The sequence below is a fragment of the Acomys minous genome, assembly GCF_964271855.1.
Source record: "Acomys minous genome assembly, chromosome: 6".
NCBI classification, from domain to species: domain Eukaryota; kingdom Metazoa; phylum Chordata; class Mammalia; order Rodentia; family Muridae; genus Acomys; species Acomys minous.
In genome coordinates, this window is record NC_140487.1 from 10694117 (window position 1) to 10718142 (window position 24026).

Here is a 24026-nt window from a genome sequence, read left to right on the forward strand (position 1 = left end):
TGTCCCTCCCAGGAACAGCCACCTTATGGATAGCACCACTCATAGTGGGCCTGGTCCTCCAACATTAGTAATCAGGAAAATGCTTGCACAGACTTGCCTGCAGGCCCACCTGATGGGGGCATTTTCTCAGTTGTGATTCCATCTTCCCGGATGACCCTCGCTTGTGACAAGTTTGTGTTTGTGCCAACAAATTTGAAAACTGCTGCCTCAAGTTGAAAGTCTTCATTGATCTATAAATGTGTGTGTGTGTGTGTGTGTGTGTGTGTGTGTGTGTGTGTGTTTACAATGTCAGCTCAAGATTGTACTGTTAAATAAAAGTACCATTTGACCTCTGCTGCAGGTTACTAGTGAATATTATAAACAAAGCCAAAATGTCCCTGTGTCCTCCCTGAAAGCCTGGAGGCAGGGGAGGGGATCTTATCAGACTGGCCCCTCTAAGGACTTACCACTGTGTAGTTGATTCCCACGTCATGCACACTTATTGCCAGCTTTGGGATGCTAACTGAATTCAGGTTTTTTCCAATGCCCGTTATTGTGCTCCCGCCACTGGCAAGATAAATAGAAAACAGAGTTTTCAGAGGTTTTACACCAAGTATTTAAAGGCTCGGCTTCATACTTAAAGATAATGGGAGAGGACCAGAGCTGAGTGCAAGTTCAGGGGTAACACTTCTCTGGAAACTTCAGGAAAATTTTTTTCTTTTTTCTTTTTCCTTTTAAAATTATTTAATTAATTATTCAGATTACAACTCAATTGTTATCCCATCACTTGTATCCTCCCATTTCTCCCTCCTTCCCACTTTCACCCTATTCCCCTCCCCTAGGTCTAAGACCAAAGGGGACCTACTCCCCCACTATATGGTCATAGGCTATCAAGTCTCATCCTGGTAGCCTGCTTATTCTTTCTTTGAGTGCCACCAGGAGGATATTTTAAAGAAAACTGTATCTCATAAGCTGTAGCGATCTCTGCATCTTTAGTGACTAAATGTGAGAAAGAAATTTTTTTCTTTCTCTGGAAAATACAAAGAAAAGTGTACATGACTATTATTGCTAGACTGATGGAAGGGGTCAGGAATAGGAGAGGCTGGACGGAGTCCAACAAGATACTGACTAAAGCAGAGTCTGGTGCGGGCAGAAAATGTGTGTACAGGAATCCTAAAACATCACGGGAGGGAAAAGGTGACGCGGCTGGCATGAACTGCGGCTCAGCCGAGAACTGACCCAGATGCAAACACACTATATGTGACATAGGTGCATATATACCACGGCACCAGGTTGAACTGGTTTTTTTTTCCTAAGCTGTTTAAAGCATATTAGGATAGGGGCAATAGCAAGCGTGGTTCTTGGCATGAAGTGACATCGATAAAGTCAAACTGTCCCCAGAACCTAAATGCATTTCCCCACTGACTTGGAAAGGTGCCATCAAAAGAAAACACAACAGCATTTAAGCAAGGGATAAAAATGCAATGCTTCCTGGGTGTTCCTTAGCCAAACCATACTTCTGTTCTGGCTTTTCATCTACCTTTCAGAAGCTTTTACTTACCTAATAAAAGATTTGGTCGGGTGGATCTCATAGACAATGGGGTCTTCCCGGTAATGGAAGCTGCTTGTCTCTCGGTTAGCTAAGTCAATTTTCAATTTCACGGGGAACTCAGCAGAGATGGATTGGGCGGGGGTATAGCATTCAAGAATATCATCTGATACACTGAACAACAACAACAAAAACCCAACAAACAACAAACGAACAAACAGAAAGAAAGGAAAGAATAAAAAGCAGTCATTACTCACTTGTGATATGCCTAATCCCAAATTATATCTGTAAGTCAAAAAACATAACTCGGTGGAATTTCCCGAGGTGATCTAGGAGAAAAGCTCTTGCTAGTGTGGGTTGTTTACATGCGACTAGATCCCACTCTTAGCCTTGTTGAAAGGTCGTCAGTGACTTCAAAAACACTTGGTGGTCGAAGCAACCTTCAAAGTACATTCGGTACCTAAATAAACTTAGCTCCTTCAACTCCAAGAAGGAGAAACATATCTACCTCGCAAATCTAACCTCACCCATTTCTTCCCCCCACATTTCTTCTTTAGCTTGGGCTATTGATAGAAAAAAGCTTATTTTCATGTACTGCCAATGGCCAGAGCCTCAGGTTCACTGTATAGCTTGGATAAGACTCACCACAATAAAGTGATGGATAGCGAGAAAAGAACTCTGTAGGGGGAATTAAACAATAAAAAGAAAGGGTAGAAACATCATCAAAGGGAGATGGATTTGGGATGGAGAAAATTAGCATCAGAGAATCACACATAAACATCTCTGCTGTGCTCTGTACACGGCAGAAGAACTAGGCTTGATGTATTAAGTATGGATGCTAATAAAACAAAAAAAAATTACCATACCTTTTTAAAGTACATGTTTTCCCACCAATTGAAATGTGTCTAGAATTCCCACTGTTTAGGTATTTTCCAGTTAAGGTGAGTAAAGTGCCTCCAGCCTGAGGGCCATAACTTGGAGAAATACTTGTTATTACAGGATCCTGAGTGGGTGGCAAAACCAAAAAGCAACCGGTTAATTCCACCATTTAAACGGAGGAAATAAAAACCAAGCATCCTAGGTCACGAAAAGAGTAATACTTAGACTTACTACGTAGGAAAAGGCCCTGTACTGTGTTGTCTCTCTGTTGTTTGAGATGATTACAGACACATTGAAGTGCTCACTCATCACGGGGCCAACTGTGCACTTCAACCTGCAAAACAAAACAAAACAAAAGAGCCGAGCTTAATACGTTTCAAATCCACATGCATTTTCTAATTTTCTGGTTTGCTTGCTTTGTGGCAATGGGACATTAACCCTAGGTTGTGAGCTCCCGACTCCACACCGTAAGCTCAGTGTCACGGAAGCATCAAGGCTGAAAAATCACGTCATCTATTTTTTTGAATGGTGATGCCAAACTTTATATTGACCATTGTGGGGAACGTCAGACCTCAGCATTACAGACTTCAACAGCTGAGAAGCGCATGATAACCTAAGCCTGTAAAATTATGTGCTTGCTTGGCACATGTAAGAAAGTGACTGCTGTCTCAGTAGCATAGGAGCCAACGTGCCAGCCCTGAATGAGCCAGCTCTTTTCATCAACTTATGCCAACAACTGTATTTCTATGACTATAGTTGTCACACATTTATTTAAATCTCTTAAAGGATAATGAAACGGTGACAGTCTCCTCATAGACTGTGTCATGTTGGGGGCACAAGTATGCATGAAGACACCAGAGGTCAACAGTGGGTGTTATTCTTCAGGGGCCATCTGCCTGGTTTTCAGATGCACTCGCTCACTGGGACCTGGAGATTCCTGACTAGGCGAGGCTGGCTATAAGCACCAGGCATCTTCCTGTCTCTGCCTCCCTAGTGCTGGAATGCCTGTGAACACCATGGCACTTTTTACTGGGGTGCTGGGTATTCAACTTGGGTTCTCGTACTTGACCAATAAGCACATGAGCTACTGAGGCGTCTCATTAGGTCCCAACAATGTGAATTTTTATCACTAATCTTATATAGTTTCATATATAATATAATACATATAATATATGGTTTAATATAATTTGTTTTACTAAGTAACTTCTAAAAAGAGAGAATGAATTGTGGTTTTTTTCTATATACATCTTAATTCATGTTGCAGTAATTAAGAGTTTTGGAGAACAAGGGATGTTTTATAGTTTTCTGCCTGCATGTACCACCTACAGGCCAGAAAGGGGCATAAGATCTCATTGTAGATGGTTGTGAGACACCATGTGGTCGCTGGGAATTGAACTCAGGACCTTTCAAAGAGCAGGCAGTGCCCTTAACCTCTGAGCCATCTCTCCAGTCAAACAAAGGATGCTTTAAGAATGATTTTGTGTTTGTCTTTGGCCCGGCAAGCTTGATATTAATTGATTTTGGTTTCATTAAAATAGATATATTAAGATCTTTTATGACCCTGGAATAAAAATCTATATTAGATATACTTACCCTATAGAACAGATTCAAATATAAAGATTCAACTGTTAAAACTTTGGTTGCTGCAACTACAATATAACAAGTAATTCCTGGATTACCTCATCACCAAGGTTACCCAGGACAATTTCTTTTTCTTTTTAGAAACCCTAATTAAAGAACCAAGCGTATCTTCTCAGCCCAGCTCAGCAAAATCACCATGGTCCTTACGTATTTGCCGTGCTCTCACTTAAGGTCAAGGTACAGCTCTCGTTGCCAAGCAGAACTTTGGTTTTCCTTAAATCAAATTTATTATTCTTCTTGAATCCAAAGTCCCAGCCACATATGGTCAGCATTGTTCCTCCTTCAAGGGGCGCACTAGTCGGGAACACCTACAAGAATAAAACAGGACTTAGAAAAAAAGCAGCATATGTGATTTTTTTTCATATTGTAGAAAGTATATTTATTTTTATTTTGAAAAAATCCACGTGTATGCTTCTGTGTGTGTGTGTGTGTGTGGTTTTTTTTTTCTGCATGTGAGCACATTGACTACGGAAGCCAGAGATGGGAATTCTATGCTCTGGTCCTGGAATCACAGCTGGCTGGCAGTCACCTAAATAGGTACTGGGAGCTAAGCTCAGGCGCTCTGCCGGGCTCTGAGTTTACTATACGTCTACCAATTTGTATTTCTTCCATAACTTTTTTAGTTGCTTTTTAAATATGGTGACTATTTGATATGCAACATACATGAAGTTATGTAATAGTTAATATAAACAACACATTATTTCTATTGGAAGAATCAAAACTGAGAGATCCTCAAATCATTATTGTAGTAATTTTTCTAATTCTATTTTTGACATTATTTTGAATCATACTAAAGACCTTTTCCCTCATGTGCAAAGTTCAGTGAATGGTAGGCCCATTTTTCATGTGCTAAAAAGTGAACCATGGAGTTACTAATAAGACGGTGGCACCCATGTTATACCATAGCATGAGGCATTTATGACGTCTGTAAGACAGCCGTTCCTAGGTTAAAACTACTTAGGCAAAACACATTTCCAAGTTAAAAATAAGCTTCTCCTGGGGAGCTGTGTGACAATTGAAAAAGGAAATGCTCTTTTGGGGGGACATATTGTAAATTGTACTGTTAAGTACAATGGTGGGAAAATGAAGTGTGAAGATCAGGGCAACTCGGAACAAGCCAAGGCATTTGCTAAAGCCTGGCCCGAGCAAGTCTTAGGGCTAAGAACTTTCAGAGGAATTCCAATGGGCAAACATCCCCAGCCTTCCCAAGTAAATAATCACAAACCAATGTCTTAACTCACCCTTGTTGCCAAACCCCTCTAAAGTTATAGCTTAATGTTTTTATAATAGTCATTTTATCCATACAGATGCATTACTCAGTTGTGCCTTTCACGTAAATTCACCTCGTCTATGTCTAACCAAATGAGAGCTGCTAGGGGAAAAAAAAATCTATTATGATAGTAGAACTCCAGCAGAAGAGAAGAAGCATTTGGTCCCAGGACTCCTCAGGCCAAGGCTGACTGACACGCAGCTGCCGCTCCTTCTAACAGGAAGGTTTCCCCAGCCTAACCAGCTGCCCAGGCCTCCAGCTCATCCTCTGCTCCACATCAGAACTGAAGCCTGTCACTCAGCACACACTGCTGCTTCTTACGAAATGCCGAAGAGACTTGGAAACCACTGAGAAAAGCCACCTCCGCGCTGTTCAGCAGCTGCACTGGCAAGAGGCAGAGTGACTCTGAAGCCCTGTGCCAGCCCCGGGGTTTGAAAGGGTGGCTCTACAAAGCGGTCGCTGGACTGAACGCTTTCCCAGTAGCTTGTGGAGGAACCCATGCCTCTTCCAGTGGAAAAGGAAGGAAGCGGTCGTAGACCACACACCCTTGCCTAGCCTCAACAATGGGCTGGCAAACTGAGTTATCCTGAAGTGCAGAGAAACTCTCCAGGCAGGAAATGAGCATCCTGCAGAAAGCCACAGAAGCTGGCTCTCCCACCTGTCTGGCTGGGGAGATACCACACCAAAGTAGCTCGCATCCTTTCACAGGTGAAAGATCACATCACTGCTGGACTCATCCTATCAAGACTTTCGGCTTATGTTAGTGCACCCCATTCAGATAAAATAGGAGAAAGCATTAAAAAAAAAAATTGAAACTTAAATTTACTACCAAAGCCACTTTCTGATTTAGCAGGAAAAATAAAGTCACAAATATATTGATGGCAGTGTACTGCTGCCTGGTCTGCTGTTGCTCCTTATCTGGGATTCTAATCAAAGATAAAGTTCTACTGTGTCTCTGAGATCTTCCTCAGTCCTATAAGATAGGAAGATTCCCCTGCCCAGATACAATGGAATATACTGCAAATGTGCCCCCCCCCCTTTTCTGAACATTTCTCGCTGCTCTTGAAGTATGAGGTTAGAAGACGCATTTGAAACAATGCATTGGGCTTAAAATCCTGAAATCACTCATATCTGGAACTGCTAAGTACCTCAGCCACTGAGCGCCACGTATCTTGAGAAGCAGGTTAGGGCATATGTATCAGAAAGTGAAACTCTATACATCAGCTGGATTTGTGCATGTAGAGTTTAAGGCAGAAAAGAAAGGGGGACAATTTATCTTATTTTCTTGCAGTAAGAATGCCCAATGTCACGGTCTAGTATGGCATGAAATCTTCCTAACAGCTATGGACAAGAGGGGGTGGAGTGGGGGTGGGGTGGGGTGGGGGTGGGAGTGGGGGCAGGGGTGGGGGGTGGGGGTCGGGGTGGGGGTGGGGGGTGGGGTGGGGGTGGGAGTGGGGGCAGGGGTGGGGGTGGGGGCAGGGGTCGGGGTGGGGGTGGGGGGTGGGGGGTTTAGAGACTCAGCTGTGCTGCTACTTTCCTTCTACTCTATAACCCACGCCTTCATCAACCTGTGCACGGGACGCCGCAACCTGTTAGTCACCAACTGTGGATGCTGTACTTGGGAAAGAGGTGGGAAGAGGAAGACTATGTGGTTCTGGGAAACTCTAAGCTCATTACTCAGTTTTCAACTTGGTTTTTTTTGTTTGTTTGTTTGTTTGTTTTGTTTTGTTTTCTGTTTTCTGTTTTTGTTTTTTTGTGAGACAGAGTTTCTTTGTGTAACCCTGGCTGTCTAGGACTCACTTTGTAGACCAGGCAGGCCTTGAACTCATAGATATCTGCCTACCTCTGCTTCCCTGAGTGTTGGCATTAAAGGCATGAACCACCATGCTCGGCTTGTTTTCAGCTATTTTAACAAGACTTTGATGATTAATAGAGAAGCACACTGGTCAAGATGAAATGTTTTTTTCTGGTCAGGTTATCAGCTTGCTTTCTTAAATACTATTGTGGATGATTCTGAAAGGAAATTATTGTGATGTAACTGTGTGTGACTGTGCGTAAATGTGCGCTCTCTCTCTCTCTCTCTCTCTCTCTCTCTCTCTCTCTCTCTCTCTCTCTCCCAATGTCGTTCTCACAGACTGTAAAGAGTTCAAGTTTCTAGCATCTGCAATTGCCAAGGCTATTTGTTTACTAAAGCACACAGTTGCATCCGGGTTTAAAAGACTGAACAGCACAGCCCTGGCTCCTAGCTGCTGTCTTACTACTTTCAGTTCATTCTCTGGGTGACCAGGCCAAGGCTTGAAAATTGTAGCACATCTCGCAGAAAATGTTTTTCTCTGAAGACCCAGTTACCCACTGCAAATCTCGCTCTAAACCGTAACTAAATGGGAACAGCCCTGCACTTCAGCCTGGTTTCCACCCGGGGCCACTTTGTTTACTTGGAGTGAAGCAGGTGACCCAGCCCTTTGACTTGAGTCTTTCACAAGAACTATTTACTAAAGGCCAACTGTTCAACATGCAGGCAGAAGAGGTAACACTGGGTCCTCGCTTGGGAAATATTTCTCAAGCAAAATCTACGCGAGCAAGAGGTTTTTAAAAGACTACCACATATTTTCACAGTGTCAAACCAATCCTTATATAAATCTACAATGGCAAGGCTGCCATCCTTGCCAGGAACTGGGTTCTTCAACAGCGGGGTGCACTTGTCTCCTTCCCTATATCTGTCTCGCCATACAATCGGTAAATATTTTCAGAGTCAACTGAAGTATGATCCGTCTTATAGAAGCGTAGATGCCAGTGTAGCTGTTCTCTGAGTCATTATTTCTTGTCCAGGTACACTGAAACAAGCTTTAAAGGCACCCACAGCGGAACCTGGGAACTGATCTTTATGTACAAGGCTCATCAGTCTGCATGGTTCAAGTTAGGGGCTCCACGTATGCCATGGACATGAGACCTATCTCTCTCTCTGTGCTTCTGTTGGGTACCTGGCCTAGAGCAGGCAACGAGGGATAGGAGTATGGGTAACTGAGCATGGATCAGATCTGGACTGCAGAGCGGTGCTCCTCATCTCCCACTTCACTGTGTTGCTATGTGCATGGACCTAAGGGAGAGTTGCTCCCCCTAGAAAGGACCCAGGGGCATGAAGGCAGCACTTAGGAAGCAGCGTGAGGGGGTGTCCCGATCTACCTTATTGACCAAGAGGGGACTTTGGCTGGTGTCCCCCACATCAATGAATACATTTCCACATTCCATTCTTCATCATTGTAATTTGTATGATGGCCGGCAGATAGTCCTACCTCATAAATTGCTGGCAGGCAGATCTCTTGGGTCCATGTGCCGTTGGGGCATTCATCGGAATTCACACATTGATCGCGGCACCACCCACACTGGACAAAGGAAGGGGCTGAAAGACACTGACTGCAGGACTGGAAATGTCCACAGCCCAAGCCATTCAGCGGAATCTTGGTGATCTGTGAAGAAAAGGGACAGAAAGCATCAAAAAGTGGCCACGTAAAGGTTACATATAAACATCAGTTGACAGCATACAAGTGAAAAAATCCCATAAGAATGGCTTGAAGTGATCTTAGAAAAAGTTAAACTTCTTTTACTGTTGGCCCGTACATGATAAAAGTTAACACTGCTTGCTGGATATAGTGTACACCAGAAAAATTTGCTGCTTGGAAGGCTGAGACAGAGCTGTGAGCTCCAGGAAATCTTGGACAGCAAAACCCAGGACTAACTAACTAACCTCCCACCCCAACTCCAAACCACAGCTTTAAGAAAACAACAACACTACTACCCTGGTCCAGAATCACTGTCCTGTAATGCCATAAATTCTACATAATAGACACACGAGGCTCTCTCTCAGATGATTTCAAAATAACAGACTAATAGGAGACTAATTTAATCTGCCAGCGAAACACTTGAAACCCTGGAAAGTTCTAGGCAAGGTAACACACCACTCTGGTATCAAGAGGTACATCTTTCTCTTAGAGAAAAAGATTACTGGCTGGAGTCAAATTCCATTGTGTGTCTCCAGGGTTTATCTGCCTGTTCTGGGGTTCTGTTGTTAGGATTATAATTTGCATTATGTGTGGTTTCCTTTCCTTTTGTTTTTCATGGAGAAACAGGATGCAAGGAGAAGGGCACATTCTAAAGAAGACCCCTCAGGCCTAATATTCCTTGAATAATAAATAACTCTTATTTCAGGAGCTTTCTGGACCACTCAAGAAAGAGCTAAATGGGAGAGGCATGAATCTAAGACACTGAACAGGGTTATTACAACAACAACAACAACAACAACAACAACAACAACAACATAATATCCATTCAAGGAGAACCGTATCCATGGAAACAGGCCTTACCTTCTTCCCTGTGATAACCAACGTGTAGCCATCTTGGTTTGATGGATGCTCCACAATAACTTGTGGAGACACTGGATGGGAATCCAGGAGGAAGTTCACATGAGGAGTGAAAGAGACCATGGTTCGAGAGAGCACGGCCTGTGTAACAAAAGGAAACACCCTCATTCCAGCAGACTTGCTTTACATGCAGGAGTGTGCATCAGTGTCCCAGCTAAAGGCTCATGCACAGTTCACACTGTTCGAAACCAGCCTCCTGCCTCGAAGCCAGCTTAATTGAACCCTCATATTCTTGTCTATGGTCTCAAGTCATTTCCTGGGAAAGAGAGAGTCCAACCAATCAGCCAGCACAGTCACACCAATCCTTACAAGTGAAAGGGAAACTGGAGGAGCCAAAAATCTCCCCAGAAGGAAGACACCTCTTAGGTTTCATAGTTCCTGAGTTATTCTGTATTCTGCCCTTTAAACCCTCCCATGGGGCAGTTTCCCATGACGTAATGTTAAGAGTAGAGGACTAGGACTCTGGCAAACCACGGGTGATTCCAGCTGCACTACCTTTAAGCTGTATTTATGGATCTTCTGAGGTCAGAATAGATTCTGGATCTTTGAATTGACTATATATATATGTATATTATAACTGTCTCATGGTACATTATTGCTTATATTGCAAATAAAGTTCCACATTTCATCCTGGCTTTAAAAATAAGGCCTGGTGGCTTTAACGACACCTGAACAATGTATTTGGAGAAAAGGAAAAATGGTATTGTCCTTGTGTTCAGGTTATTTTTCATTAGGGATATTCCCCAGCCGTATACTTTCCCTCCTTCCTGTTTCTACAATCCAGTGACAACAGTCAGTCAGAGACAGACCAATGAGTACAACAGGATCAGGATGGTTATTTTAGCTGACGACAGACTTCAGGGGGCGTTGGGCATGCTCAGGGAGTATCTTAAGTAGGCCATCAGTTTGCACACAGGGGTTGTGGGGTAAGAAGCTGGTTCTGCACTAGGCTTCGTATCTACTGTGAAACTGCCTGGTATTTCCAAGAAACCTTTATAAGATGAATTTTCAAAGTACACTGGTTTGCCATATGAAGTCCCGGGACAACCACGGGCACCGAGAAGTTAGAATAAAAACAACACAATCAAATTAAACCAAACCAAACCAAAAAAAAATAAATAAATAAATAAAAAATAAAAAATAAAAAAATTAAACCAAACGAAACCACTCCTTCTATCATCATTTTTTCATTCACAAAACAGTGCATATTAAGGTAGCAATTAAGTGCTTCGTACTTGAGTAAGTAAAAAATAAACATATTCTGGGGAAAAGTAGTCATTTTCTTTTTTTTCTTCAACACCATAAAGAAACCAAGTAGCCTAAAACAATTCAGGAAGATTTCCAAGTGCTTAATTTGTTCTCATGGGGTGAAGCGTTAATAGAAAAACTAACCAAATGCACATTGAGCCATAAAAATTTAACATCATGACATGCTTGTTCTACTCCAAACACTCAACACTTTCAAAACACCTCCATTAATCGGGTGGTTATATTTGCACAGACGTTAAATGATGGCTCAAGGGTCACGTGGTCAGGATGGAAATGACTGTCATTTCCTACAGTTTGGGCCCAATAGGCATTTGTGACCTCTGTGGGCAAAGTGAAGAAGAATTTAGTTTCCAGCCCCTGCCCTCCCCTTCCCCTGGGCTCTCACCCATCAGTCACTGAAGATCCTAAACCTCTATAGCTAGTGTGTTATCGGGAATTCAGCTATTCGGTGTTGCGAACATAAAACCCTTTTCCTGCTTAGCTCCTCCCATTTTCTGTACTTCTCCAACCCATGACTTCATTTTAAATACAAAGATTTAGAAACAAACAAACAAACAAACAAACAAACAAACCCCTCCTTTTCCCATGCATAAGTCAAAACCAACACAAATATTAGTATGCTGGCTAGTCTTAGGTCAACTTGACACAAGTTAGAGGTATCTGAAAGGTGGGAACCTTAATTGAGAAAAATGCCTCCATAAGACCCAGCTGAGCAGGGAGTGGTGGCATATCCTGTCATCCCAGCACTCGGGGAGGCAGAGGCAAGAGGATCTCTGTGAGATGAAGTCCAGCCTGGTGTACAAAGTGAGTCCGGAACAGCCAAGGTTACACAGAGAAACCCTGTCTTGAAAAACGAAACAAAACAAAAAAGATCAAGTTGAAAGGTATTTTCTTAATGACTTTTGATGAGGGAGGGCCCAGCCCATGGTGGGTGGTTCTATATCTGGGCTGCTGGTCTTGAGTTCTGTGAGAAAGTAGGTTGAGCAAGCCCTGGGGTGCAAGCCAGTAAGCACTTCTCCATGGCCTCTGCATTAGCTCCTGCCTCCAGGTTCCTGCCTTGACTTCCTTAGCCGATGAACAGCAAAATGGAAGTGTAAGCCAAATAAATCCTTCCCAACTTGCTTTTCGGTTGCGGCAATAAAACCTAAACTAAGACACATCAGCTTGTCTCAATACTCATTTTTTTTTTAATCTTTACCTCTTTGATGATTATGGATCAACTCTTGGATATTTGCCTTTTGCACCTGTCTTTCTGGTTTGTTCAATGCTCCTCAGACCTGTTGCATGACAATGATTATCTCCCAGAATCCTTTGAAATGATATGTTTCATTTTCTTTCCACTGCTGTCATGTGATACGTCAAGACTGGAGTTGCTGAGCCTTATGGCAATTCTATATATAACTTTCTTGCTCGGTTTAGAATTTCTCATGTCTATAATAAGCAATCCCTTCTTAATTACTAGACTGTTATCTCTGACTTTATCACATATCTGATTATATGTGCTTCCCAGGAACGATTAACCTTTCGCTTTGCTTCCATAAAGAAGCTCTTTGCATCTCTGGGCTTGGCTTGATTGATTTGTTGTTGCCTTCCCATCATTTTTCAGCTGGGGACACCACACACATGGCACTTTCATCATAGGTAACCGAGTCAGATGCAATTCTAAGGGCTTTAGGAAGAGATCAGCATGGCTCTTCACAGTTATTCTGGATGATAGATACTGTTTTTGCTTTCAGTAAAGTTCAAGGAAGAACTTAGCTAGAGTGTGCAAGAGTCGGGTTTCCCATAGACTTTATCGATGCCAGAATCTGTGTGCTTGACCCCTTGTTAAACACCCAGCTGCTTGGCTCTTGGAGTCCTGGAGTAAGTGCCAATGTGAAGCTCCAAGTCAGAAGTCCCAAAGAGCCCTGGAGAGTTGACGCTAGAACAGCTTTCACAACGCATCTGCTTGCCAGTTACTCCTTGTTTCGGTAGTGTTGGCTGCATGAGTGAAGGGTCCTTAAGGAGAAAAGGCCTCTCTGTTTAAATGAGCACTGGTGGCTAAGATGGCATTGTAGTGGCCCAGTTATCTCTGGCTGCTGTGGAGCGAAGACAGCAGGAGGAAGCAGGAAGGCCATGAGAAGAGATGGATGCATCTTTGCCTTTGTGCTGATGATCAGAGACCTTATCACGGATGCAAATACCTTTCCAGTTGGTCATTAGCCTTTTTCTCTGCAGGAATATCCACTGTATGGAAATGCCAAGAATGCTTTTTCTATCATGAATTCCTCCCTCTCTCTCATTGCCAGAATCCTAAATAATTGAGTAACCACTAAAATCCTCAAAATACCCCTGAAGCAGTGCTAGCAAGAATTAGGAGTTGCTTTTTGTTGTCATGGAGATATTTCTAGGGACAGAACAGAATTGGGCACGTAAGTTTAATTCTGATGATAAATCACTTGGCAATCTGAGAACAATTAGTATGAAATAGAAGACCGGCAATTATCTTTTGAGTTTCTACTGTGTCCATGACTAATCTTTAGTATTTAGGCCACAGACCCTTTTTCTTCAATGATCCTGAAAATAAAGGCTTAATGCATTGTCTAGAGGGGTGAGGGGAGAAGAAAGCATCAGAATTTACTTGCTCATTGACGTTATTAGGCCACATAAACTCTCTCAATAAGGTATCTGAGAAAAGATGTGGGAAAAATACATGAGCATGTAACTATAACAGTGTGGTTTTCACCTGGAAAATTTGTAAATGTGAAAAAATAATTTTCTGTGATATTCTATAATTCATAAAGACCAAATTTCCCTATCATATACTGTTTTTATTTTTAATTAGATAGCTTTACAATTAACCTTTGTTTAAAAAGTATGAACATAATTTAACGCAGAATAAATCTATATTGCTATCTGCTTCCCTAAGTTTTCTGTTTCTCTTTTTTCAAAGTAGACAATTCAATAGTTTCACATAAAAAAAGGAATGAGGAGGAAGAGGAGGGGGAAGAGAAGGCGGAGGAAGAGAGGGGAGTAGTGGTGGGGGTTGTAGGGTCAATAGGAATTTCAGTGGTCTCTCAAGTCTCTCCAAGAAAATTAAAGGGTAGGACATGCCCTGAGTCTACAGCAATCCTGACTAAACTCCTTGCTTGGCTGTCCTCTGATGACTTCCAGGGTACTTCTCTCTGTCTTTCCAGAAACCCACCATCACTCATGCTGGGCTGATCGAACCACACTACCACTCCACCTCCTCCTCACACTTCCTGTGTGACGGGCTACACGCTCTGGGGAGTGTGTTTCATCCTCCACTCTGTTTCTCCAGTGAGAATCCACTGCTATTCCTTCCATCCTGACAGTTTCCAGCCTGTACCATAGAGGCCAGTTTCTAGAGTATATGCAGATTTGTGCAATCATTACTACAGTCTACTTTGAAATACTTCTCAACTTCATATAGAAAAACAAAAATCCCAGGATAGCTAAAACAATCCTGTACAATTAAAAAACTTCTTGAAGTATCACCATCCCTGATTTCAAGCTGTACTATAGAGCAACAGTAATTAACAACTGTATGGTATTGGGATAGAAACAGACTGGTGGATCAATTGAATCTAATCAAATACCCAGAAATAATCCCATACAACTACAGACACTTGATTTTTGATAAAGAAGCCAAAACCATACAATGGAAAAAAGATAGCATCTTCAACAAATGATGCTGGTTTGCATGTAGAAGAATGCTAATAGACCCATATTTATCACCCTGCCCCAAACTGAAGTCCAAGTGGATCAAAAACCTTAACATAAAACCAGTCTAATAGAAGAGAAAGTGGGGAAGGGCCTTGAACTTATTGGCATAGGAGACAACTTCTTGAACAGAATATCAACAGCACATGCACTAAGATCAACAATTAATAAGTGGACCTCATGAAACTGAAAAGCTTCTATAAAGGGACACTGTCAATAGCACAAAACAGCAGCCAAGAGAATGAAATACTTTTAGTTTCTCAAACAAACAAGCAAGCAAACAAACACCCAACCTCACTAACATCCCTTAACCTAATGGCCAATCTCCTTAGCCTCTGATAACTACTAATTTACTTTCTATCACTCTATATTTTCCTATTCTGAACATTACGTATGAATGGAATCTGATACTATCTGGCCTTTGTGTTTGGCATGTTCTGCTTCGTATGTTTTTAAGACTAATCCATGCTCCTTTTGTTTGCTGAGCAATATTGTTCTCTGTACACAGACCACTTACGCATCACTTGGTGGACATTTTGGTTGATTCTATGTTTTGCCTCTGAATAATGCTCCTGTGGATATTGATGTGAAACTTCTCGTGTGAACATGCACTGTCATTTCTCCTGTGTGTGGCATCTAGGATAAGGACTGTTTTTAACCTTATGGTAACCCAGTCTTTAGCTTTTTAAGGGACTGCTAAGTTATTTCCCAGTGTCTGTACTACTCTACATTCCCACAACTTAGGCTTTTGACTTTAAGTTTCTTTTCTTCATTCTTAAATTTTTTTTTTTTTTTTTTGCTTTTTTGAGACAGGGTCTCTCTGTGTAGACTTGGCTGTCCTGGACTCACTTTGTAGACCAGGCTGGCCTTGAACTCACAGGGATCCACCTGCCTCTGCCTCCCTGAGTGCTGGGATTAAAGGAGTGCACCATCACACCCGGCTTAAAAATTTTTGTTTTAAAGTCAGGCACTTTCTACATAGTCATGGCTATCCTGGAACTCACTACATAGCCCAGGCTGACACTGAACTCACTGCTTCTTACGTGCTGGAGTAATGAGAATAAAGGAGCGTGCCTATTTTCCATTTTCTTAATTATGGCCATTTTCGTGGGCGTGAAGTGGTACTTTACTATGGTTTGGAATTGTACTTCTTACTTGTGTGTGTGTGTGTGTGTGTGTGTGTGTGTGTGTGTTTCTGTAAAATGAAAGTTTACTTCAAGAGATCTATTGGAGACCCTTGCTTGGCCATCCCTGCTTAGCAGCCATAGTCAAGGCTTTGAAGAATGTTTCTTCACGGTCAGCACGGGCCTCTATAATGCAGGCTCCTAGGGGGGCTGGTAGCTGGCAGAGTAGATTCTCACTGGAGAAACAGAGTGAGAGATGACACACATGCCCCAGATAGCTGGGTGGCAAATCAGAGGGGAGGGCATGGGGCAGAGGAGGCGGAGTGGCCGTGTAGTTAGAACAGAACAGCTTGGTGACAGTGAAGGACATGTGAACATGAAGAAGAGTGAGGGCCCCTGGAGGTCATCAGAGGACAGTCTAACATGAAGTTTAATCAGGATTGCTGTAGACGAAGGATACTTCCTACCCTTTATTATTCTGGTAGAGACCAGTGGCCACTAACAGTCCTATCAGCTCTTTATTGCTACCGTCCCCTTACCTCCTACCCTCTTCTTCACCTCTTTCTCCTCTCCTTCTTCTTCTATTTTCTTCCTCTTCCTCATCTTATTCTTTTCCTTTCTCCATTCCCCCAACCCGTTCTGCAGGTCTCCCTATGTAGCCCAGGCTGGCCTCCAACGTGAGATCTTCTTGTGTTGACAGCCTAAGTACCTGGATGGCAGGCATGCCCCGCCGTGTAAAGCAGCATTACACTGCACAAACAAGATGCTGGTTTCGATGAGGTTCATTTCTAGGTTACAAATCATAGGTGTGACATTCCTAGTGGCCCTCAGTCCAGCTGAACTGGATGGCAGATTTCTAGAAACGTGCAGCACAGTTCTTCACAAGGTTATTCGGTTGGTGATAACAGTAGACCTGTGGTATATGATCAAATGGCATCTAAGAGGCCTGCATAAAATTGTTTGAAGGCAGAAGTGAAGTTTTCAGCCCTGTTTGAAAGTAAACAAAAGTGAGGAGGAGCTTTGACACCGTCTACAATATTGATGTATCATAAATGTTAAGAAACCCAGGCTTTCTGTTAAGGAGTAAGGACAAACCAATTCTTCATGAAAGAGTCAAATCATTGGAATTTTGGGTCTCAAGAAGAAAAATGTGAGTAATAGACAGACCAAGTTATATCTAGATACAGTGCTGCAGATGTAGAGTTTAATGTGCTTTCCTGTAGTTCCGGTATAGATCATATTCTGGTCCATAGTAGCTCCCCAAGAGCTCTCTACTGCTTCAGTAGAACTGAAGATTGACCTGGGAGGCCTACTTATGCCTTGATGGAAACCTGAATGTTTTAAAATGTCCCGGGCCTCCGAGTTTAATGTGTGTTTTCAGGGTAGCCAGCTACCATCCACAAAATGATGTTTATTGGAGAGAAGCCAGTATATGAGCTGCTGTTTCACTCAAGGAAACTAGTTTTATGAAACAGAAAAAAAAATAGTAGAAATTGCTGATCAGTATTGGAAGCTTAGGACTCAGAGGTGGGAGACAACGTACCAAGTACAAAACTTGAATTAAAGAGAGTAGGAGAGGAAAGGTGTGGCCCTCTGTGTTGCAGAATAAAGCCACGAAGTTCATTTAAAAGCCAGGGCTGGGAGAACTGTCCTTTGCTTAGCTATTTTTGCTGAACGGGCATGAGCGCTTCTCCACCAAGCAGACATCGCAAGGACAGACATATCCAAACAATAAGTGCTCGTGTGTCTGTGCTTCATGTAAGTTCCATATAACTGATATAAGTAAAACCAACCAACAAACAAAAACCAAACATCTAAAACCCAAATAATCAAGTGAATTTGTAGAAATACGGGAAGAACTAATATATAATACATTTCTTGGGTTTAGATGTGAAAATTTTCCCTGCAGGTTCATGAGTTTGAACACCTGGTCCTCAGCTGGTGCCTTTGCTCAAGGAGGTTGAGGAACTTTTGGGAAGTGCAGTCCAGCTAAAGGAGGTCCACTACTGGAGAGGGGGCCTTGCTGTTTGTACCCAGACATTGCTTCCTGCCTATCTCTGCTTCCTGATCTACCCAGATGTGAACAAGCAGCCTTTGCTGCAGTCATGAGCCACTGCTGCTGCCATACCTTCACTGCTGTGATGGGCAGTACCCAGTACCCTCAAGACCCTTTTTCCCTTAAGGCGTTTCTGTCAGTGTTTCGTTACAGTGATGATAACTAGTGCAACTCTAATTTAGTATTACAAATACATTGACTACAGGGCAATTAGTCTATGTACAGAATTTACCTGTTATTGATATCTAAAATTAATAAAGATTCATAAACTAATGCTATGTATGTTTCATATTTTACACGTCCCTCTGTTTTTTGTTGTTTTTGTTGTTGTTTTCTGAGAAGCATGCGTGAAATAAATTTTAGTTACTCTGTTATCTACAACGAAAACAAGGTATCACATTCTCCCATTGTTTCAAATATTTATGATGCTTTAAATTTCTGTAATTTGATAGTGAACAAAGTGTTTATCCTTCACAAGCATGCATATATCAATGCTATAAGACCATACATGAACCTAGCTTAAATTTTAGCTATGGGCATGATCTTCAAATTCTTATTTACAATAAGTTCTTACTTCACACGAAGAAGCTTCTGAACTCACTGTACATGTTTTCCTCAAAAGAAACATACTAATGCTAACATTCTTTAGGGCTATATCTAGGTCAGTGCTGTATACTTCATTTTAAATGATATTTTTAATGCTGCCTCTGTGTGAACATTTTATAAGAGATGAGTGAATTAACAATCCCTAAAGAGAAACAATGTTTGAGTTTAATCTTCATTCAGATGCGTCTCTAATGCTCCCTTGCGGAATCTATATGTGTCTGCATATTAGAAAATAACAGTACTTCTAAACAGGATGCATGCCCTTGCCTTACAATGGCAAGGATTGATGTGGTACACCAGAGTGGTGGTAGAAAATGCCCAAGCAACCTGATGACAGGAGGCGAGTAGATGAACTGGTCTTACTGAAAGAGAGTAATTATTCTCAACTTCACTGATTGCTGACGTAATACTTTAAGTTAAGGCCATAAAGAATGACCATGACCAAAAGACATCTTTGCTAGACCCAACTGGTCCAGATAAGACCAGGAGAGAAACATCAATAAAGGTAACAGGATAGGAAAGGCAGGGGGCGGGGGAAGGGTGAAGAAGAAAGACCAGGGTGGCACCTGTGATTGTGCTCAGGCAGTGGGCACTGTTAGCAGGCACAGTGTGGGGTTGCCCAGTAAACGTCTGTGGAGCTGAGTTGGAAACAAGCCCTGGAAAGGCCTCTGGCCCCTTCCCTTCCCCCATCCTGATCCACTAACTCTCCCTGGCCTGACAGTCATGCACAAATATTTTAATAGCAATGCTTTGCATTTAGAGATTAAAGGCCTTATCCAAGTGCTGTTAAAAAAAAAAAAAATCAAGCAAGCATTGTTTAGATGTAGATTAGATGAGGAGCTCAGAAGGAGAGACGTGGGCAAGCCCTGAGATTAGCCCTGTGGTCGTCTTCGGGAGAACCCACCCTTCTCTTGCATGGCCTTGCACACCGTGTTAGGTTTCCCCATAAGGACACATAGTCTCACTGTTTACTTCTGCTCTCTCAAATGCTGCTTAGTGTTTTACTTCAAAGCCTCCCAAGAGAGTGATCACACAAACCAAAACCGTTTTTTTGAATTCTACTATCGACACACTTCCACTGATCTAGCCTCAGATATATGAACGCGTCAGTATATTTAGACTTAGTTGCACCTGCATGAGATAAGTTACACTTGTTTAAAAGTTAGCGACATGTCAAAAATGTCTTCTCTGCCACGCACAGACTATTGTTAGCTAAACAATATAATTCTTTCTAATCAAATAACCACTGTGAAATACCTGATTCACTTTGCACCCAACAGCTGGGGCTGTAGCTTGTGTTCCCAGCCGGAGCCGAACACCAACACAATAGGAAGGGCAGAAACAGCTGCAAACTCTTGGGATAAAAAAAATTTGCTAAGCAACTTTGCCATTAGGCTTGAGGGTAGGAAGGAAGTAAAATCATTTCTCTGTTTTTTTTTTTTTTTCATGTGTGGCAGCTGCCTTGGGAGGGAAAAATATGTTGATTCTATTTTGTAACAGAAACGCTATAGTATTTATTAAAACATGCATTGTAGAAACTTGGCTTGGCTACGGATTTAGAGTTTTAGTCCAGTCAAAACACTGACAGAACCTGGTAGTAAGTCACACTGGCAAAGCTCCCTGAAGGTCTCCCGCCTTCCTCTTCGCCTCCTCCTCCCTCCACTGTATTTGATGTAAACAAACTGCGTTTCAGTATGGTTGGATGCTTATGGTGACTGTCAAATGCTTTAGGTTTATTTATATAAAACTTGATGGAACGCAACTACCATAGAAATAAATTCTTTGTGGTCCCTGCAGCCCCTTATCTGTATGCAATATTGCTGCCAGGAAAGCATTTTAATCTCCTCTATCAAAATTTTATTTCCCCAAAAGCAGTTTCTGTGTTTCCTTTGCTTTACTCACTTGCCCAGTAAAGAAAAGGCAGTGGGATCTTAATATAATCTTGATGACTTAAAAATTACCTTGCTAACAAAAATATCAGATGGTGACACCAGTACCTATTATGGAATAATTTTTCATTTTCACCATTTTTCTTTGTGCCACTAGTGGCATACAATAGCTCCCCTCTCTATATACACACTAAGACAAGAATAAACAATCAACTGCAGAGCTTTAGTTAAAATAAGTATATGGTTATATATAAGTGATATATCCCTTGGGTGGGCTGAACTCTTTTATTAAAGTAACTCACTTAAAATGGGATTTTAGTATAATTTTTAACATGTGGAAATAGACTCTGATCCTTTTGATGTTTAAGGACAAACTATTGATGAAACAGGTTATATTTAGGAATATATGTGTATACATATACATATATGCATGCAATAACAGTGGGGGGGGGGGAAAGAGGGCCATGAATTTGAAGGACACTGGTTAAGGGCATGTGGGAGGGTTTGCAGGGAAACCAGGAAGAGAGAAATATTGTAATCTCAAGAAGAAAAAAATTACTTCTCAAATCTAAAGTGACTGTAAAAGTGTGTCAGTGAAGACCTGGGTTGGAGAAATAATGGACAACGTAGGAAATAGAGAAGCAGTAATAAAGATGTGGGGAAGCCAGCCATTGCCACGCGTGTATCAGGGACTCACTGGATGCCCACTTCTCCTTCAGATTCTTTGGGCTTTGAAAGAAATTATCAGTGCACATGAAGACTGCACATGAACACGAGTAACGGGATTCCATTTCAGAGATAACAGATAATAGAAGGTCTACATGCCTATGTGTGTGTCCCACCTTCACAGTTAAGAACAGAATTAAATGACCAGGACTGGTGAGTCAGGTAGGCAGCGTACTAGACTGTGTGAGGGGGGGAAGAGGAGTGGTCAGCTGTGTGTGGGGGGGCATAGTAGTTGAGGAAACAGTGTGCGAACAGTCACAATCACAGGATCTTTGCCAACATTTTAGACATAGGAAGGTTGAATTTCATGTTTCATGACTTTGAAAAACTTCCACCACACATATGATAAATATGAGTTGTATTATGGCAATGATAAACATCCAGATTATTCTAAAGACAACAAAGATTTTCAAAACTTTGCTTTGTAAAATAATATACAGTATGCCTTGATGGATAAATTAGAGGAAAATCTCCCCTCCCTCAGTTGGTTTACTAGACACCGTTATCCAATCAGGATATTAGCTTCATCAGACAATTAGGAAACAAGCATCCTCCTTTATAAGAAAATCCTAATATTCATAAAAGTTGCATAGATGTCATTGTCCTTCTGCATTAATTGAGAATCTGCTCACGAACTCATGGTGAAAGCACAGTAACTATTAAACCAATAAAATATATCCACCATGAGGGGTTGTTAATTTCTGCAAAGTGCTATGATTCTTGTAGCTAGGAAACACTAATTCCATCAAGTCTGAAATGTGGACTTTTATTGTATGGAAATACAGTCACTAGCCATTAGAAGCATTTCTCAATGAAGCCTGCTTTAAAAAAAAAAAGTATTCGAGCTCCTTTGTGTGAGACTCCACCATTTTGCAGAATGAGGAGGGCCTGAGGTACAGTGGGAGTCTGACAACTTCCCTTTCTGATTGCTGCCAACGTCTCTCAGGGACGTGAATGCCTCCTCTCATGGACACACAGGGTTCACACAATAACTCTCCTTTGATCCACAGCTTCCTCTGAAATAGGAAAACATGGCCTGGAAGGGCTTAATTGTTTTTCTTTCTTTCTTTCTTTCTTTTTTTTTTTTAACTTTCCAATCATGTGATAGAAGTTATGAATGGAAAAAAAAAAAAGACCATTCCAGACAAGAAGATTAAAGCAAGCACATTTGATTTGAAAGGTTCAAAACTTTACAGAAACAAGCGACCCACTTTATAAAAAGTAGGCCATGCCTCACTGTTGGCCTTTTAGGTATTATTTCCAGCTAATACTGTGATTTGCACGTTGTAGCCTGTTTGTAAATATCTTACAGTGAAAACAAAAACAAATTAATTGCATAAACCCAGGTACTCTAAGAATGCGCTTACCTGTATAAAGCGGCCTTCTGATGTCCCCAGGTTAGCTATGGTGAGGTCATCTTTGATGAAGGTGGAGATGGATGTTAAGAGCACTCGGTTGAACCGGCCCGCGAATAAGTCAACACGCTGCAAAGCCGTGGTAAACTCCGTCCGGTACTCATTGCTGCGCACTTCACAGCCTGATGAATTTCTCAGCAGGGTCTGGAAGAAAATGTGGTCCCCAAGTTAAGGTGAGTTCAGAGGCAAACAGACTGGTAAGAAACTTCGCTGTTTGCCATGAAAGAGCTTCCTCAGCATAGCAAGGATAACGGCACAAACGGCCGACCAACCAGCCCTAACCACGCAGGAACTACTGCCCTGACCGAAAAGGCTCCAGCGTTTTACCAGGCACTGTTGCGTGTACAGACTCTCAAAACTGGAAGGCAAAACTTATTATCTCAGTTTTACACTGGGGTTCAAATGTGCACTCACAAAGATGGAGCCTGGATGCTGTGAGAAGAAAAACAAAACCTTAAGTGTCTCATTTCTTGACCTAAGTGTACAGTTCCTAGCAGAAAGTCCTATGAAATGAATTTCAGGTCCATTAATAATAATGAATAGGAATGATGTTAAAAGTCATATGTGACATATTTTAAAACCCTGCATATGTGCATTTGGGGGGGGCAGTGAAATGGAGGGAAGTAGTGGTTACAGAGAATTCCTGAGAAGGTAGCTGAGCATACAGCAACTGCCTTTATCAAGCCTTGGTCCTGGATGCATGTGCATTTTGTGCAGTTCCTATAACCTTTCTGTGTTCAGAAATCGAGGTGATCTCTGCTTTATTCTCTCCATCTGTGAAATAAGAGATGGCTACAGGAAAATGCCCCACCCCCACCCCGGCCCCTCCACACACAAAGAATTGTTACGAAGGTTAAAATAACCAGCTCATAAGCATCTCTGGGGCAACAGCAGCAGCATGCAGGAAGACTTCACCAGAGACTCTGCCATCGCTGGGGGAAGGGTAAAAAGTGCACAGCAAGTATTGCAGTAGTCGGCTTCGTGAAAGACACGCACCAAATTGGTAACCCTTCAAGTGGAAGGGCTGGGGCTGGGGGGAGACTGTTCTATAAGGCAGGAGAAAGAGAATCACTGGGTCCCCCCATCCCCCCCTCCACCCCCCTCCACCCCCCTCACCCCCCCCCCCCCCCCCCCGGTGTAGACTCAGTTCTCTGGTGTTTCCCTTGCTTCCCAGACCTAAGCATTTGTGCCTCCTGTGCAGGACCCCTCAAGCCTGGGTTTCTATGTCAGACTTCCCAAGCCTTCTAGGGTCATGCCTGGACCACACACTCGCTGTACTCTCCCTAGCAATCTATTTCTCCTGTGACGTCTATTTTATTGACTCTACATTTGCATCTCCATCCGCGTGTCTGCGAGCTCTCAGGCTTGGCATGCCCCTTCTTCACCTCCATTGCTGATCTTATCTTATTTATCCCTCATAGAATGGCTCTTCATTTTCTGACTGTCCCAGTCACTTTCCGTCGCTGTGATAATGCCCGGTCC

General features: G+C 42.3%; 1 protein-coding gene across 7 annotated transcripts in view; it reads right to left on the reverse strand.

The window, feature by feature from the left end:
* Window positions 1–24026, reverse strand: part of MET (MET proto-oncogene, receptor tyrosine kinase) — a 109104-nt gene that overhangs the window by 37566 nt on the left and 47512 nt on the right. For all 7 annotated transcript variants that reach the window (XM_084786799.1, XM_084786794.1, XM_084786798.1 and 4 more), the window contains 8 exons: window positions 22497–22688; window positions 9680–9817; window positions 8612–8785; window positions 4196–4356; window positions 2639–2741; window positions 2395–2531; window positions 1541–1702; window positions 447–546 (listed from right to left, as the gene is read on the reverse strand). In XM_084786799.1, the coding sequence (XP_084642925.1) occupies window positions 447–546; window positions 1541–1702; window positions 2395–2531; window positions 2639–2741; window positions 4196–4356; window positions 8612–8785; window positions 9680–9817; window positions 22497–22688 (1167 nt within the window). The remainder of the gene's footprint in view (window positions 1–446; window positions 547–1540; window positions 1703–2394; window positions 2532–2638; window positions 2742–4195; window positions 4357–8611; window positions 8786–9679; window positions 9818–22496; window positions 22689–24026) is intronic.